Source organism: Coloeus monedula (assembly GCF_965178545.1).
Source record: "Coloeus monedula genome assembly, chromosome: 5".
NCBI lineage: Eukaryota > Metazoa > Chordata > Aves > Passeriformes > Corvidae > Coloeus > Coloeus monedula.
The window spans coordinates 67,224,852-67,241,450 of record NC_138785.1 but is presented as its reverse complement, the minus strand read 5'-3'; the positions used below and the strand labels follow the sequence as shown (position 1 = coordinate 67,241,450).

The window sequence follows — 16,599 nt, the reverse complement described above, 5'->3', positions numbered from 1 at the left end:
GAAAAAAATGTTGGTTTACTGTCTGTAGTCTTACGTTCCTTTTCTGAAGCCACTGGTAGTTTTGCAGGTGAGATTATTGCGTGTAAATTACTGCCTGCATGCAGTACACTGGATATTACAGCAAAACCAACTCTGCTTGGGTTTAGACTGGAAGTGAAAATGACTGCTGATGGGTGGCTTTCTAGTATCTGGGTGGTGAATATAAGCATACGTGTGAGTTTGTGTCCAAAATATTGCACTAATAAAATAGCAAAGGAATCGCAAGAAGAGGTTGTTTTTCAGTGTCCTATTATTTGCGGCCCTTTCACCTCTCACTTTTGCACTGAGCCTGCTTTTTGTTTCACCAGTGTCAGTACATTTCCCAAGCGAGGTCTTGTTTCTCCAGGCTGATAAATGCGAGTGTTTCCTTGTGGTCGATCAAAATCCATTGACTGCATTGGGGCTCCGCGTGCATAAATGTTCACCAGCTCCACTGAGATTCCTGCATCAAGGATCTAGTGTGTGAGGAGAAGATACAGGCAGAATTCTTGCAGCATTTTGGTCACCACTGGTCATTCCTGCTTACATAACGACATGACATTTCTTAGGTTTTAAGCACAGAAGATGGTTTAATGCATGAAAATAGCAAGTAATTCCTGTATAGAGCAAGGTAAAGGGCCTGGCCTTTTTGGGAGAAAAAAATTAAACCTCGGGAGCCGTGTGCTGCACAGTGAGAAGCATCCACTAAGTGGTATTGCCGGAAACAACAGATTCCCCAGCAGTCAGTAATCAGGCATCAGTAAAGAAGTGCTTGGGTGGGACTTGGGTGGGGATAATAATGCAGTGGATGATGGTGACTGCATGTTTTAGTGCTGTGTTTGTGGCTGTACTATTTGAGCTCTTTCATTATTTTCCTGCAAAGAGAATTAAAATGGCCTTACAGTTGAGTAGATGTGATAGATCTGCTGTAATTCCCAAATCTAGTCTTTGGATGAAGGAAGAATGGAGATGATAGAATCAGAGAATGGTTTGGGTTTGAAAGGACTTTAAAGATGGTCTAGCTCCGCGCCCCCCCCACCGCCACCTTTCACGAGACCAGGTTGCCCAAAGTCCCATCTCAAGTGGATCTAAGTGGATCAGTAAGTCTTGTGTTTCTAGGGAACATCGCTTTCCAGTTAGGCTGTAGCTTTCAGAAATGTCTTCACCAAGGATGTACTGGAATCTTGGTTGTGTAAATGAGAAGTGGAGATGGAACATGGCCCCAGGATAGGTGGTCAGGTGATGAAGTCAAGAGAGAAAATAATTTCTCATCAGAGCTTGGCATGTGAGTCCAAGTTTCCTTTGGTGCATAATTGTGGAGCACTTGGGAGAAAGGGGGCTGGTAAGGACAGCCTTGTTGATGTGTCAGTAGTCACCCTGCTGGTTGTAAATTCATGTAGTTGTTTGAATGGGCCAGTCAGCTATTTTATACAGTTACTAGTTACTTGGAAGATTTTGATTCTGAGAACAGTTTTGAAGGAAAAGAGAGAAACTACCTAAATTCTCCTTTCATTGTGCCTTCAAATTAGCTTCTCTATGACCTGCAGTCATTGGAGGTAGCTGTATAAATATATTTGCCTTTTTCCTGTCATTTTACACTGACAGAAATTACTAAAACGATACATCAGGTGTTACTTTTAGTGTTTTTATCAAATTTGGTGACATCTATAACAGTTAATGTATATTTTCTAGCATGAGCAGGAAGAGAAGTTTTTGGAATGTGTAGAAGGAGAATGTAGACCGTACTCTATTCTGCTGCCCTTTGGGTTGAATAGCAAGCTACAAAAATACTCAAAGTTCATGATGAGCAGGAATATATACTAATATATATTAATGCCTTGTGATGATAAGTAATGCATGGTGGACTATGCATTAACCTTCCTGACAAGTAACTCTAAACTTTAGCACCAGGTAATTTATGGACTCTCTGGTACATTCATTAAGCAACTTCTGTCCAAAGAATACAGTAGATTATACCATAAACTGAATTTTTTAAACTGTATTTTGTGTGCAGTGAACAAATACCTGTGAATCATGGTTGAACCAAAAGCAAGGTTTCTACTAACCTTGCTAATGTTAAGAAATAATACCATTGCACAGAAGTTGTTCTTATGGTACTGTGGTGTGATGAGCTACATGTGGAAAGTAGGGGCTTGAAAATGTGTTTGAATGTTTAACAGCAGTCAAATTGCACTTAGTGAGTATGGAAAAGTGAAGTACTAACCTAATGTACTTCAGAGTTTTCATATGTTGGGCAAAATGACTTTGCCCTGGGTCACCACTGATGCAGGTTCTCTTATTTGACTTGCTGTGACACCAGTAAAATATATAAGAGACTTTAAAGCATGTTTTAAATTGCAAGGATTCCTCAACAGGTGATGGCTCTGTTTCTAGCTTTGTTCCCATCCTTTTAAACTTGTCCTATTTTTATCTTGGTGCAAGATAGCAATTTGATCTTCTTTTGAACTTTGGTATTCAGCTTCCCAGCACAAATTGGAGCTATTTTACATTCCTATTTGGGGTAAGGATACATAGGTGGTGAATGACTGGAAAACTGCAGCATGATGTATTATTGAACTTGACTTTCATAGAAGCTTTAAGATTTTTCCTCTGCTGTCTGTGAAGGATACTGTTGGTTTTCTGTGTCTCTTTGGAGGAGCACATGGATGTCTTGTTCTGTTGGCTGACAAAGATGACCATTTAACTGTCTTTGTGAAACCTCTTTGGCTTGTGCCTTGTACCAAATACTAAAACATTAGAATCTCACATCCATGCTAAAATACACATAAAAAAATGTGTTTTATACAGAATCACAGAATGCTCTGAGTTGGAAGAGACCCCCCTAGGACCATTGAGTCCAGCAGTGAAGTGAATGGCCTCTATAGGGAATGAACCCACAACATAGGGGTTAGTAGCACCATGCTGCAACCAACTGAGCCAAGCTCAGGGTATACAAATCATCTTCAAACATATTTGGCCTTGAGGGCTAAGATCAGAATTCCATGTTTTCTTTGCCAAAGTCAAAAAACGTAACACAAGTGAGTTCTGTTCTGTTCTCTTGAGTCCTGCCATAGTAAACAAGAGATACACCAAGGAGCAGAAGATAGATATTCTGTGACAAAAATATTTTCAAGAGAAAAGGCTGAGGTAGGGAAGATCTCATTAGAAATATTATTTGAATGTAATTTGAAATATTTTGAAAAGCTACTGATTAAAGAATAAAAGAAAGACTATGCAGTAATACAGCCTTCTGTCATGGTGTTCGGGACTCATTTCACATACTTATTCATTCTAGTAAGCAGAAGCATAAATGTTCCTGCTGTGGCGTGGGTTAGTCTGTGGAGCTGAGGTTCCCAAGATCATGTATCAGATAAATCAATTGTGGAACTTGCCAGCCTTGGTGGGATGCCATCAGAGCAAAGATCCTGACTGCACTGGCTCTCAGAAACATCTAAACTGGGGAGTTATCTCTGTAGTAAAGAATGCCTAGATTCTAGGCTGATAGTAAAGCCAGAGGGATTTAAGCCAAAGTATGAACCTTGTAGAGCAGTGTAGGGTGAAAGATATATGAATATGGATCATTTCCCTATATGGAGTGGTTGCCAACAACTTTCAATCAAATACTTCAGAATGAAATTAATGTTGTGATTTTTTTGTGAGTGTAAAATGCAGACTATCAGAAGCTGCTTTCTAGTAGCACTCCTGAACAAACTAGAAACAAATGCTGGGATTAAATGTGGAATGTGACTGAAATTCAGCCGTTATGCTAAAAACAAGTTCCAGTCTTAAAATGTGTAGCAGAAAGTACATGTGCAGTACCTATTCATCAGGTGAAAGCTTGGCTCAAAATGGTAGTGATAGCTGAGCCTTCAGAAACTCTGCAAGTAAGGAGAGCAACTAAAATTGCTCAACACTACTTACTTCTACAGTCAGAACTAGATTTTCCCATGAGAAGTATGTATAACAGAATTTGTCCAAAGAACTAAATTTGATAGGACAGTGAAGTAGTGCACAAAGCTGGTACTGTGCTGAAAGGAAAGCAGAAAATTGCAAGAGATACCCACTGCAAACCTCTCTATGCAGAAGTTTTGGAAAGTGGACAAGAAGGAATTGGTTTGTTAGACAGGGAATTGTATTATCTTTCTGTCTCCAAGTGGAATGGGTAAGGTACGCTATATCTACAGAAACTTAAAACTCAAATTCCAGACCTCCACCTGTAACAGTTACACTGATCACTTTCTGAGAGATTTTTGATGTAGATGTAGCAAAAGAAATAAGAAAGGCATTAAGAACCCTGAGAATGGTGGTAATGCATTTTGGCAGGAGTATGGTAAAGCTGCAGCGCAGGGAAATACTTCCAAGTAATGTCCAAATGAGAAAGGCCACTTTGTAGCAAGTATTTGGATTTGTTTGAAGAGTGTCTAATGTTTGAAGTCTCAGGCTTTGTTTGAGTGTTCCTGGCATACATCTGCCAGTTCCCTCTGTGTGTGTGTTTTGCTTCAAGGTAATACATTGATAGAATTATTAATGTAGTTGCATGTAAATGGTTATGGTCTGTGTGAAGTAGATCAGAATTAGCAAAGTATGGCCAGGATTATGTTACAGACAGTTACCTTGTTCAGATGTGGATATGTGCAGTTTTTGGTGAATGGTGCGTATCTGTAAGTAAAATTCTGTAGTGCTGTGGAGTCTTAATTAATTACCTGCAAACTTTACCCTCCACATCTTTACCTAATGCTATGGGATGTGAAGTTGAATGTAGTGGGTGAAAGAAATCTTGTTTGTACCCACTACCTGTCCACATCAGAGGTACATTATCAGTGCAATGTGTTGCTGCTTCTGTAAGCAACAGAAGATGTGGCCAAATACTGCTCTAGGATTACTATGTCCTCTCTGTGTATGTACAGCTGGGCCTTCATAGTGTTGGCAAAGCCTCATGTATCACCAGTGTCACTGCTGCTTCTTAGAATGATTCCTGTGCACCAGGAGTGCTTCTGGCATTTAAATGCACCCACTTGGATGAACAGGTTTTAATGCTGTGATAGACAAAGACAGCAGACTTGTCAGAGTCTAGGCAAAATGATTGTAGCCTCTGGATTGAAGTTAGTTGCTGTCTGGTCAGATCTGGGAAACGACTTCTGTAGAGGTGTAGCAGATAGCATTTTGTTAACGCTGCAGTTTGATTCGTTACTTATAACATTTTGTGGTGTCATCCCAGATTTGATCTTCCCTTCCTTGAATTCCCTCAGAATTTGCACAATCAGAAATTTTCATGATTCTCATGGTGAAGCTTCAGGCAGGTGTTGTGCTGCCGCAACTACATACGGGAATAAGAGCAGAATCAATGGCCACAGTGAAGAGGAAACAGATTATAGTGTGTTTATCTGCTGCAGTGAATATTATGTAAGCGAGAGGATCCAGATCCTGAAAGTGTGCTGCAAGGAGTAGAGGTAGGATGCTGACGAAAAAAGGCGGTGGGATTAAAAAAGGTGTGGGAAATTAAACTAGTGTTAGACAGGTGAAAAAGCAGTATAAATAAGGAACTCTGCATCATAGTGCTGAGCTATTTGAGATTGTGTTTGGTTCTTTGTTCCCAAGCTACATAGATGCCAGCTGCACAACTCTGGCCCACCTGAAAGACAGAGAGAGACATCATTTCATTGGTGAGCAAAGACCTAAACTGAGGAAGTACTGAATTGGTGAGTCCTATTTTGCTAGAGAAGGGATCATTCCCTTTGGAGCTCTCCAGGACACAGAAAAGTCTCAGGTTTGGGGGCTGCCTTTTAGTACTTCTTAAATATTGTTGGTATATCCATTAGTTCCTACCATTTTACACACCAGTGTTCCTCCCTGCTTATGTGTAGAGGAGAAGCCATTCTTTTCTATTTCATCTGTGGTCCCACCACAGTGGTATCTGCAGTTTCTCTTCAGACAGAATTACGACATCTTAGAAGAATTTGATTTTACTCAAATCCATCTCATTGCTTCACCCACCTCCAGCAGCAGGAGTGTAACTGACAACATTAAATTCCTGCAGCAGTGGAAAAAAATATTTCTTCGATTTTAAAGAGAAGGAACTGATGGGGAGGAATTCTCTTACAGAATCTTGTAGCCTTGTCCTCAGAAAAGGGTTGGTTGCAAAAGCTTTTCCTGAGGAAGAGCAAGAAGTCAGGTCCATCCATTTTGTAAGCTTGCTTTCTGCTGTAGCGAGTGGCATTTAAAGGGAAGAAATTACTTTCCATTCTACAGTTCTTAAGTGTACAAGTTGGTATTGCCTATTGTCTTGATAAGAAGGCAGTAAGTACTTGTTTAGGTTCATGAAAATAGGCTGTGACATTAAAGTTCTGAAATTTTATTCATCGAGGGAAACAAAGCAAATCCAAAAAAGATGGATACTTTTTTTTCCCCCAAGAAAAATATTTGGTGGCAGGTAATATTGGGTAGTAAGTGCAACTGTAAGTACACTAAATTTTTTCACAGAGTTTTGAAAATGTGCTTTATCTTGTTATATTTACTGCAAGATTAAAGAAGTCTTTACTTCAGGTGCTTTTACATTAAAAATCATCTCCTTTGGACGAATGTTTTCTTTTTACTTTCCTAAGACTCGTGGTAAATTTTTAGAAAGGTTTGGTGTATTTATTTTCAGTTCTATCTCAGCTACTACAGTAAAGAGATAATGCTTTTGAATTTTCTGGATAGAACTGGTTTGTGACAACTTTTGGCAAACTTGCAATGCAATTTTTAGTTGTGTTTTCTTCTAAAATAAGATTCTGTTTAGATCCTGCAGTAATTTTTCACTGTTTTAATATGGTGAAGAACAGTTACAGTGTACTACACGATTGTAAATATCAACTCCTATTTGATATTTTAGGGGTTTTATACAAGATAATCTGAGTAAGCATCCTCAAGTTTTCAAATGTATTAGCAAAAATGTGTTGTAACCTTCTTAATCTCTTTAAGTATTTTCTCTCATTCTGATCTGAAAATAGGAATAACCTTTTGTCTTAAAATTGATGAGACAATAAAGAGCACTTATCAGAAAGCAATCTTAACACAAAAAAGCAGCAGCCATCTATTAGCTTTTTAGTGCCAGCTGAAAGCCTGATTTGTAGGTAATAAAAATAGCTTTTGTGGATAAAGTTGTCTTAGTGTGAATTTGTGTTGAGGTGTGTCTTCCTCCCCTTCTTTCCCCCACCTCCCTGTGCCTGCCGCGAGTAATTCACCAGAGTAAGAAAACCCATAGACAAAACAAAAGTGGTATTTAATAGAGATGCTTGTTGATGGTTACTTACTGAGTTCACTCCCTTTGGCAGAATTGGAAGGAATGGAGTACTCCATTATTTCTGACACACCAGAAAAGCATCCCTGAAATTACAGCAGATGTGGAAGAAATGACTAATAAATATCACATAAATGATAGTGGCCTGGACAGTGAAGGAGGAATCTGACATGCACAGTAACTGTATTTGGCTCATGATTCCTGTCAGATGAAGAACTTTCAAGTAATTAATACGTGATTTAAAATGTCTGCAAGATAGTTTGCCTTATATAGAACCTGTTCTTTTAGTTTGAAAATTTGTACAAAGCCACTGCAAGGATTGTCCAGTTGTCATTATATGATTAAAAATTCTAGAGACCTTCGTCTGATAAGAAATCTTCTTTTGCATACTGAAAACTGTTTGTTCACAAGCCAAAATACCATGTTTATTCAGCAGACTCCTGGTTATAATGGTTTTTTCCCCTTTGTTAATCAAAATGGTACTTGTTGGGTCACCAGACATTCAATATGGGACGACACTGGCTTAAGCTCATTAGCCGCTACTAGCGTGTGGTGCTTTTGTCCCGTTCCTTTCCCTGCCCTCCCCCCATTTTCCTTTTCAATAGATACAGAGTCATCTAGAAAAAGATAAGGGATTGCTTTTGCTTCTGTGTGATATGGTGGTCCAGCATGAGAGCACTTGAATTTAGCTACCAAATCTAATTGTATGCTCAGCTGCTTCAGGACCTTACTCTTACAACTTGAATCAACCAGATCTTGTCTGTGATCTGTCTTACTTCATTCTTTCATGTCTTGTCTTCTAGATCTCCTTGCATTAATTCCAAACTCACAGCAGCACTGCTTGGTTATCTGTTGATGGTTATTTTCTCCTCACCCCTTCTTTTCTGTTCTGTTGTCCTCTTCTCATAAAGGGCCTGGTCCTTTTTCTTCCTTATGGTGTTACCATGAATTTTTCTATAGTAAAGGTGGTGCAAAATGTACTTGGCTTTAATTTTGATCTTCTTTCCTGAAACCCTTTGTTATTCCCCTGTGTAGATTTGCTAACTTTCATTTAACCAGACCCCACAATGTAGCTTATTTTTTGCAAGGAAGATTGAGATGTATATCAATAATTTCCATCCCACTGATTGTTCTAGAGATGATGATTAACCTGTAAATTACTGTCTACGTGTCTCATCTCCCCGGTGGGATTATATTTTCTTAAAGGTACTCACATCTGCTGTCATAGCCCATTATTCTGCCTCTTACTTTAAGCCTCTGCTCACTTGGTTCTATTAAATCTTTGTACAAACGTGGTCCATTTTCCATGTTTTATAATCTGTATCTGCTGGCTGTGATATCTTACAGTCTCAAATTACTGCCTTCGGCTTCATTTTCCCATTTACTGTTGTCCTGGGTATGTTAACTTCCTTTTACCAGTATTACTCCTGGATTTGTTGTCTCTAGGCTCCAGTGATTTGAGGAGCCTTTTTCAGTGCTTTCGGCTGTTTTTAGTGACCTCTATTAGTGAGAACAATTAACTGAACCTTCACTCACTGAAGTTCTTGAAATCTATGTATCTTCAGATGGATTAGGCAAATCAAGGTAACTCCTAGAAGTTCAGGGTCTTTCACTGCATGGCTTTATTGGTCGTCTTTTTTTTTTTTTCATTTGTGATGTGGCGTGAGTACTGTTAGGTTTATTAGCTAGGAAGAGAATTACTTGGTTTCTTTAAGCCATAGCATTTCACATAGTTACCTACTGGTCATTTTTCAGACAAGGCCTTGAATAGTTTGATCTGGCTTAAGCAAGAAGTTGGAATAGATGATCTGAGGAAATCCCTTCCAGCCTAAGTTATTCTGTGACTGTGGCGATTTTTATGTTTTGAAATCTTAAGATACCTATTTTAATTCATCCAGTGTCCTGAGATTGACTGCACTAGTAATACAGTCTAACTGGATTATTTACTGCTTTTTTGGAGGTGTGCCTCAAGCTTGATGGCTTTGTAGCTTAAAGAAGTATGTGATGAGAGTAAGAATTATTATTAAGCAGCACAGAAGAAATTCTGGATGACAAAACGCAGGTGGCCCGATGCAGAAATGCATACCCTGATAAGCAGTTAGTTAATGGAGCCATCCTAAAAACTGTTCCTCAGCCGGGGTGAGCCGCGCCGAGCCCGGCACCCACTGGGGGGCGCTGCGGCCGCACGAAGCCGCTCCGCTGCCTCAGACGGACGGAATTCGGAATTTACATGCCCAAAGCAAATCTCTGCTTTACTCTGGTAAGAATCCCTGGGAAGGAAGTACAGATTTAGCAACAGTTCGGTGTTTTGGTTGTTTGGTTTGGTTTTTTTTTGTTTAGTTTTCTTTTTTAAGGAGATTTGCCCTCCGTAACTGTAAGTGTAATGTTTCCCAGTGGGTTTGCCTTTTGCCTAGAGATTTATAGAATTTGTTACTATTTGTTCCTTAGGCGAAATACGAATTCAGTTAAATCTGCTGAATCACAGCTTGAAACACTGTCATATTATTAATTGGGTTGAGAGTTTGCCTCATGTCCATGTTTTCAGAGAAGATGTTGTGAAAGGACATGAATTCTCTTTTGGTTTAGTCATTTATTCTGTTCTAGTAGAGTTTTGCGTTGCCTTTTATCTCTGATTCCTCTTAAGAGTTGACGTAGTTGGCTGCTTCCTACTCATTTTATGAGAGATTTTATTGGTAATTCAAATTTCATCTGACTAAAGAAAGATTAGAACCATTTCTCTTGCAGATTCACTTGGGAGTTCAGGTACACTTGCTCTTCTTACCTTGTTTAATGCCAGATTTTCAGCCTACTGTTTGTGCCTGGAACAAGAATGGTTTTCATCTCTCAAATGAGGCTATATAGCTTGTGTGGATAGATACCCTTTATCTTGTAGATATTTTAGAGCAGCATGTTAGGGAGATGGGAACATTTGCTAAGGAGTGATGGAGTTATGATTTTTAATTTTTTTTTCTGTATCTTTGTAATTAAAAAGGTTTCATGTTTGTCAGTTGCTTTGAATTCAGGCTTGACATCCTTAAGAAGTTTGGCCAGGCTTCAGCAGTGCTCAGTTATGAACATGTTTACATTGCTGTTCCTGATGTAGAGGTATCAAAAATGCAAGTTGGAGGAATATGCCAGTTGTAAGCATTATAACCATGTGCATTAATAAACAAGGTGGTGAGATTCAGAAGTGATTTCTTCCATAGCAACTGACAATTCAATAGTTATTTATCGTGTGTTTTACTGCACTTTTTTGGAAGCAAATGAGACTAGATTGGATGAAATGTTGAGTTGATGTGACAATGCTTGGACTTAATCATATTTGAAATTGGTTACCTTGAGCATGGATATAGTGATGATTGTGATGAGCTTTCATAATATTTATGATGGTGTATTTTTCTATATCATGTATATACTGGACCTGGTAGTATGAAGAATCTGTGCATGTGAATTTTAAAAATTGAAATAATCTTGTCTGGTCTAGGAGCACAAAGGAATCATTCTGCCAGATTGATTTGTGTGCTACAATGATATAATGTAGAAATAGGCAGGGTTAGCTTTTAGAACCCTTGGAGAACCTATCTAGGGCAGCAAATAGTGCAGTTTTAGCTTGCTGCATGTTTGCAAATGTCTGTATGAGAAGTAGGTGTTAGATGATATTGTTATCATGAAAAATCTGAAATTACAGTAGTTGCTTTGATCATTTACATTTTGGCCAGTATGGTCACTGGCCTGAAGGATTAGCTGTTTCCCAGTTGGGCTGGTGTTCCTGGCCCAAAAGGCTCGCCCTTTATTCGTTCTTACAGCCAGAATGCTTTGGGATATGTCTGGAGATTGTCTGAGCTGTAGTGCTTCTGCAGGAGGTGTTTTATGATGGAAGATTGAATGTCTGTAGAGTGAGGAAGGGAAGCTTGTGATGCTGCTGTCCATGGTGTAGGTGCTACAGGAGCACAGCCCCTGAGGTTTCTATGCTGGCACAACCTCTTGGAAATAAACTCATCTGGTTTGTTATTAATGATATTATCCTAGGTCTAACTCTCACTTGTTTTAAATAGTGTAGTACCTTTGTGTAATTATTGTGGGCAAGACTCATGCTGTAGATGGTTAACAGATGGTTAAAATGAAAGCTGTGATTTTGCTTTCTGCTTTTGATTTAATAAAATTGATGATTCATAGATATGTTTTTCTTGGACGTTTTTTGTAATGCATATTAACAGATACTGAGGCATTTTGGTTGTGAAGATTGTAAACAAAGCTTTTTTTAGTAAAACTTGAATGAAGTACATTAAGTTTTATATTAGTGCTGACGTCTATCGGAATACTTTTGACATTTCTTATTAAAAATATTTTCTTTTTGTCTTAATATAGCAGTGTAAGACTGGAAACAGCTGGGCTGAATGGACTTTAGCATCAAAAGAAGTTCTCAACTGTTAACTCAAAAAATTAACTACATCAAAATGAAGCAGGTACCAGAGATCCTTGGAAATACCAATGGGAAACCTCAGAATTGTGAAGTGAATCGTGAATGTTCCGTCTACTTGGGCAAAGCACAACTTTCTGCCACTCTACAGGAAGGTGTCATGCAAAAATATAATGGCCATGAGACTCTTCCATTTATTCCAGCTGATAAATTGAAAGATCTGACCTCTCGGGTGTTTAATGGCGAGTCTGGGGCCCAAGATGCCAAGCTGCGCTTTGAACCCCAGGAAATAAAGGGAGTTGGAACACCTGCTAACACTACTCCTATCAAGAATGGCTCTCCAGAAATAAAGCTGAAAATCACTAAAACCTACATGAATGGGAAGCCTCTTTTTGAATCCTCCATTTGTGGAGACAATGGTGCTGATGTGTCCCAGTCGGAGGAAAATGAACAAAAGCCAGCAAACAAGGAGAGGAGAAGCAGAAAAAGAAGCATAAAATATGACTCCTTACTTGAGCAGGGTCTTGTTGAAACAGCGTTAGTATCAAAGACTTCAAGCACCACTGAAAAGAAGGTAGTACTTTTTTAATGTATTCTCTCTTTTGTTAAGTTTGTTAATCGTACTGGAATTTCAGTGTTCATATGCTCATCTTCAGGCATTTAGGAGGTGTGTCCCATGAATGGGGAGTCATTTTCTGTGACTGTCTTTGTCTCAGTAAAGGACAGAACGCACTCTAGTTCTGGTCCCTGTTTCTTCCCTAGGATAGGAATACCCAATAAATTCTGTTTCTGTATCAGTAAAATGAGTCTCCAGAGCAAATCAGGGCATGTGGAAGGATGTGTTGTATGAAACAGAAACTTCGAGACGTAGCAATTTTCCTGGTTCTGCATTAAAGAACAATGTACTCAGCAGTCAGTTGGCTGATCAGCTGGGCTCTTTGCCATCAGATTTTGGCAATTGGAATGTAGTCCCTCTGCATATTTGTCATCTGAAAAGAGCTGGTTTTGCTTGCTATAACTTAGTGGCTTGTTCTTATTGAAAATATCTAGATCTTGTATTTGGTGTCATTAATTTTGTCGTCAAGCTCATTTGTTTTTTGCTTCTTTTAAACATGGGCAGAAATTGATATTTTGCTTTTTTCAATTTGCCTTACCAAGTTGTAAATAAGAATGCTGCTGGGAGCCCTTTTCCCCATTTATTTCGCTTTTGTTGCTAGATTCCATTTAAAGGAATGTGGTTTGCAGTAATTTTATCTCAGAGGAAAAACCCTACGTAGTAGGGATACTTCAATGTATATTAAGTTTCTCAGTTAATAATTGAGAATGGTGTTGTATAACAATGGTAAATGTTAATGAATGCTTTGGCTTGTTAAAAGGTCCTGGGTTTGCACACCTTAAACACAGAATGAATGTTACAGTTTTCTGTCAACTGCAGTTAATCATGGAATCGGGGGTTGAAAAATACCTCTATGATCATTAAGTCCTACCATTAACACAGCCCTGTTGATTCTTACTTTCTCCCAAGGTCACACATACAGAGAGGAAACACAGCTGCTGTATTGCTGATTTTATTTACCGTTCTTTTCAATAAAACTAAATAATAAATGAGTTCACAGAACTGTGTTAAATGTGTTTCTAGGTATCAGAAATATTTATCATTTGTTTATGTTTTGACTGTATAATACATCCTAAAATTATCAATACTGATGTTTTCAAGAATGTTGTTAAAGAGTTTGTTTTCCTTAATTTTGTTAAGGAGAATGTTTTAACACTAACTGGTTCAGACTTTCCTGAATCATTACTCAGAGGTAAAAGGTATGGGCAGTCAATAGCTTGAGTAATTCTTTGTCCAGCTCATTGTTAAGGAGGCTATATTGGACTAAAAGGTGGTATGTTCAATAGCATTGACAACTGGAGCATATTTGTGAGGATTTGTTAGTTGGTTTTTTTAGAAAGAGGAGGTGATATTTGATATGTCCACCTATGCAGTTTATTCTGAAGCCTTTTACACTGGTTGTCCATTAAGAGTGGCCTTTAATTTTTCCTGGTATGCAGTTCATTTAAAATGAAAAGAAAGGTTCATCTGGCTTCTTTGCGTTGTCTTTTGGGCAGAAATCATTAGGAGAAAACCATGACAATGCTGTTTCCCAGAGTGGTTGGGACTTGGTGGCTGGTGAGTGATAGGGTTTTTTTGCTCCTGTGCCAAACCCCTGAGCTACCAAACTGCTGAATCAAGGCAACCACCTGCTTGATCTCAGAACTTGCAATATTGCAGCCCTGTTCTTTTCAGAGAATTTGAAACAGAGGGTCATGCTTCTGGCTTCTTTATTTCCTATCATAGTGCACTTCAAAGCTCAAAAGGAAAAGCATTTAAAGGTTGCAAGATGTTATTTTATGATATAACTCATTGGTTGTAAAAAACTGGGGCTTTTCTTTCTCTCATAGGGAGGGTTTGCAACTGTGCAGGTTTAAAATAAGGAAAACCAGATATGAGGGAACACGTGAAGGAGATTGTTCAAATGTTTGTCCACATGTACTTGTCAGGCTTGTGACATACATGCATTTTCTGTGATAATAACTGTAACAGCTTAGTTATCAGTGTTCTTTGGTTTCAGACTCTAGCTGTTATTTCATGGCCAGCATCCAAAACCTTAATGTTAGTGCATCATACTGTGGTTTTATAGAACTGATTGTGGCTGCAAAGTGAAAATTAGGTGAATACCCTTGGAGTAAAAACTGATTAATTTTGCACTCAGATACCTGTTTATTGTAGGTTACATGTTAATGTAGAACCTGTTTGTCTGGCTTTATTTTTCATCTGGTTTCTCTCTCAATTTCTTGTTGTTCAACCTCTTATTCTTTTGATTTAGCAAAAACCACCATGGTTTGAATACTGCCTTTTGTGTAGGGTAATTATATCTCTGTCTGATGGACACAGCAGATTACTATTGCACTGAGGTGAGAGGCATATCGTGTAACAAATGTTCCAGTGCTCTGCTGTTGGGTGTTCTTCTTGTTTGGGCATTTTTTGTTAACAGAAATGAAGGCTATTTAAAACTTTATCTGCGAGTTAGCTTTCAGCTGGGTATAAATGTGATCTGCCCAGCTCTGATGTTAGATTTCTGTTGATAACCACCAGCTTTTCCAGGCCTCTGGGAAACAGCTGTAATGCTTTCATTTCCCAGGGTAAAGGAGATAAAATGGGACAACCTGTGGCTCTTTTCCTCCTTCCCTCCTGCTTTTCACCCTTCTTCCCTACACCCCAGTATCTCTTCACCTGAGAAGTTCACTTTAAAATCCAGGCCTCTCATGATAAGGCTTGGTTTAGCAACTTTACTGCCAAAGCACTGCACTCCTGAATGGTCTGTGTTATGGGTGGTGGGTATCCTATGTTGGGGGTTTGAATCGACGCCAGACCCATGGGCTCTGGTAGCTGCTCATGTGCCAGGGTGCTCTGGGGCTGGATTTTGTCCTGACTGCTTTTCAAGTCACTGTTTTCCCTGCCAGTGAGGAATGAAATTTTCTTCCTCATTGCTTGCGTTAGAAGTGAAGCAATCCTGTTTGGAGGAGAAAAGCAGAGGTTTATTTCATATATTAATCCGAGTCTGATCCCTAGAGAATCCATAGTTTCTGTACAGGAAACAGAGAGTACACACATGTGCAGCTCTCATACTGTCGGTCCCAGGGTAGGTCTGTGCTCTCTGACCCTGGGAGCAGCCCAGTATGTGATCCTGGCACATCGGAGCTCATTCTGCAGAAGCTGGGATGGGCCTACAAGTGGCAGTTCGCCCTTTTGGCTGGGTTTCCTGGCCTGGCTTCCCAGCACGGGTGCAGTAGCTCACAAAAGCAGCAGCACTGTGTCCAGAACAAACCTGGAAGTCCACACACTGCTCTACTTGGTAGTGTAAGGTTTCCAGCTGTGTAATATATGTACATGATCCAAAAACTATACCTTCCACATAGCTTCCTATCCACTTTTCTTGCAGTTCTCTTCTAGTATTATAACAGAAACTTGGCAGGTTTTTACTCTCTCTCTCTGCAGGATATGGCCTATAATGACCTTGCAGTAGCTACATGGGGGGCAACTGCAAATTGCTGGAGAAATTCCACTAGTCCTTGTCATATGTTTATGTTGCCATTTCATCTTCACAAAACTCTTCTGGCCAGCTCCATTATATCCAATATCTACATACAGACAAAGATTTAAAAACCCGGTAAGGGGAGAACAGAAGCAATCTGAGGATGATCATCTAATTTGTATGTGTCTGTGGTAACTAAATATGGGAAGCTGGGGACACTGAAGGTGATGATATTGCTCTGATGTTTGCATCTATCAGTAGAGGCCAGCACAAAGCAACAAGCTCCCTTTGTAAGATTGGAGAAAGGAGTTCATCAAATGTTGTATTATCCTGTTGCAGATGGTACAGCCAGATCCAGAGATTGCTTGTTTTGTCTTAATTTCAAAAATAAAAAGAAAAACAAATAAGTATGCGTTTTCAGGGGAAGGACTTGATTGTTTCTTAATATCAGTTGTTAGGAATTCCTGGTAAAGTACAGTTACTGTACGTGTCACAAAATGTGCAGCTAAGCTACCACAGGAGTCAGGATCTGTAGTTGTAGGGTAAAATGAACTCAATTATGTTTTCCTTTTTAATGGACTGTTCTGTCAAATCGGATCCTGTCTTCAGGCAAGTGATAACACAGGCTATCTGGCTGATGTCACCAGGATCCCAAAGGAGAAGGAGTAGTCCTAAAAATCTCTTCTTGCTGATCCCTTCAGGAACAAGAGAAATAACTTCTTACCCTTTTTGGAAGAGTTTCTGAGCTACTGTTTTGCATTAGCCCTTACTAAAGGATTAAGTTTAGCTAAGTCTTGGGAACT

General features: G+C 39.2%; 1 protein-coding gene across 1 annotated transcript in view; it reads left to right on the top strand.

Moving 5' to 3' along the window:
- Positions 1 to 16,599, top strand: part of NSD2 (nuclear receptor binding SET domain protein 2) — a gene marked incomplete at its 3' end in the record, with an annotated part of 94,962 nt that overhangs the window by 27,373 nt on the left and 50,990 nt on the right. Inside the window, exon 2 of the mRNA XM_082282384.1 lies at positions 11,666 to 12,291. Coding sequence (XP_082138510.1) covers positions 11,695 to 12,291 — 597 coding nt within the window. The 5' untranslated portion in view covers positions 11,666 to 11,694. The remainder of the gene's footprint in view (positions 1 to 11,665; positions 12,292 to 16,599) is intronic.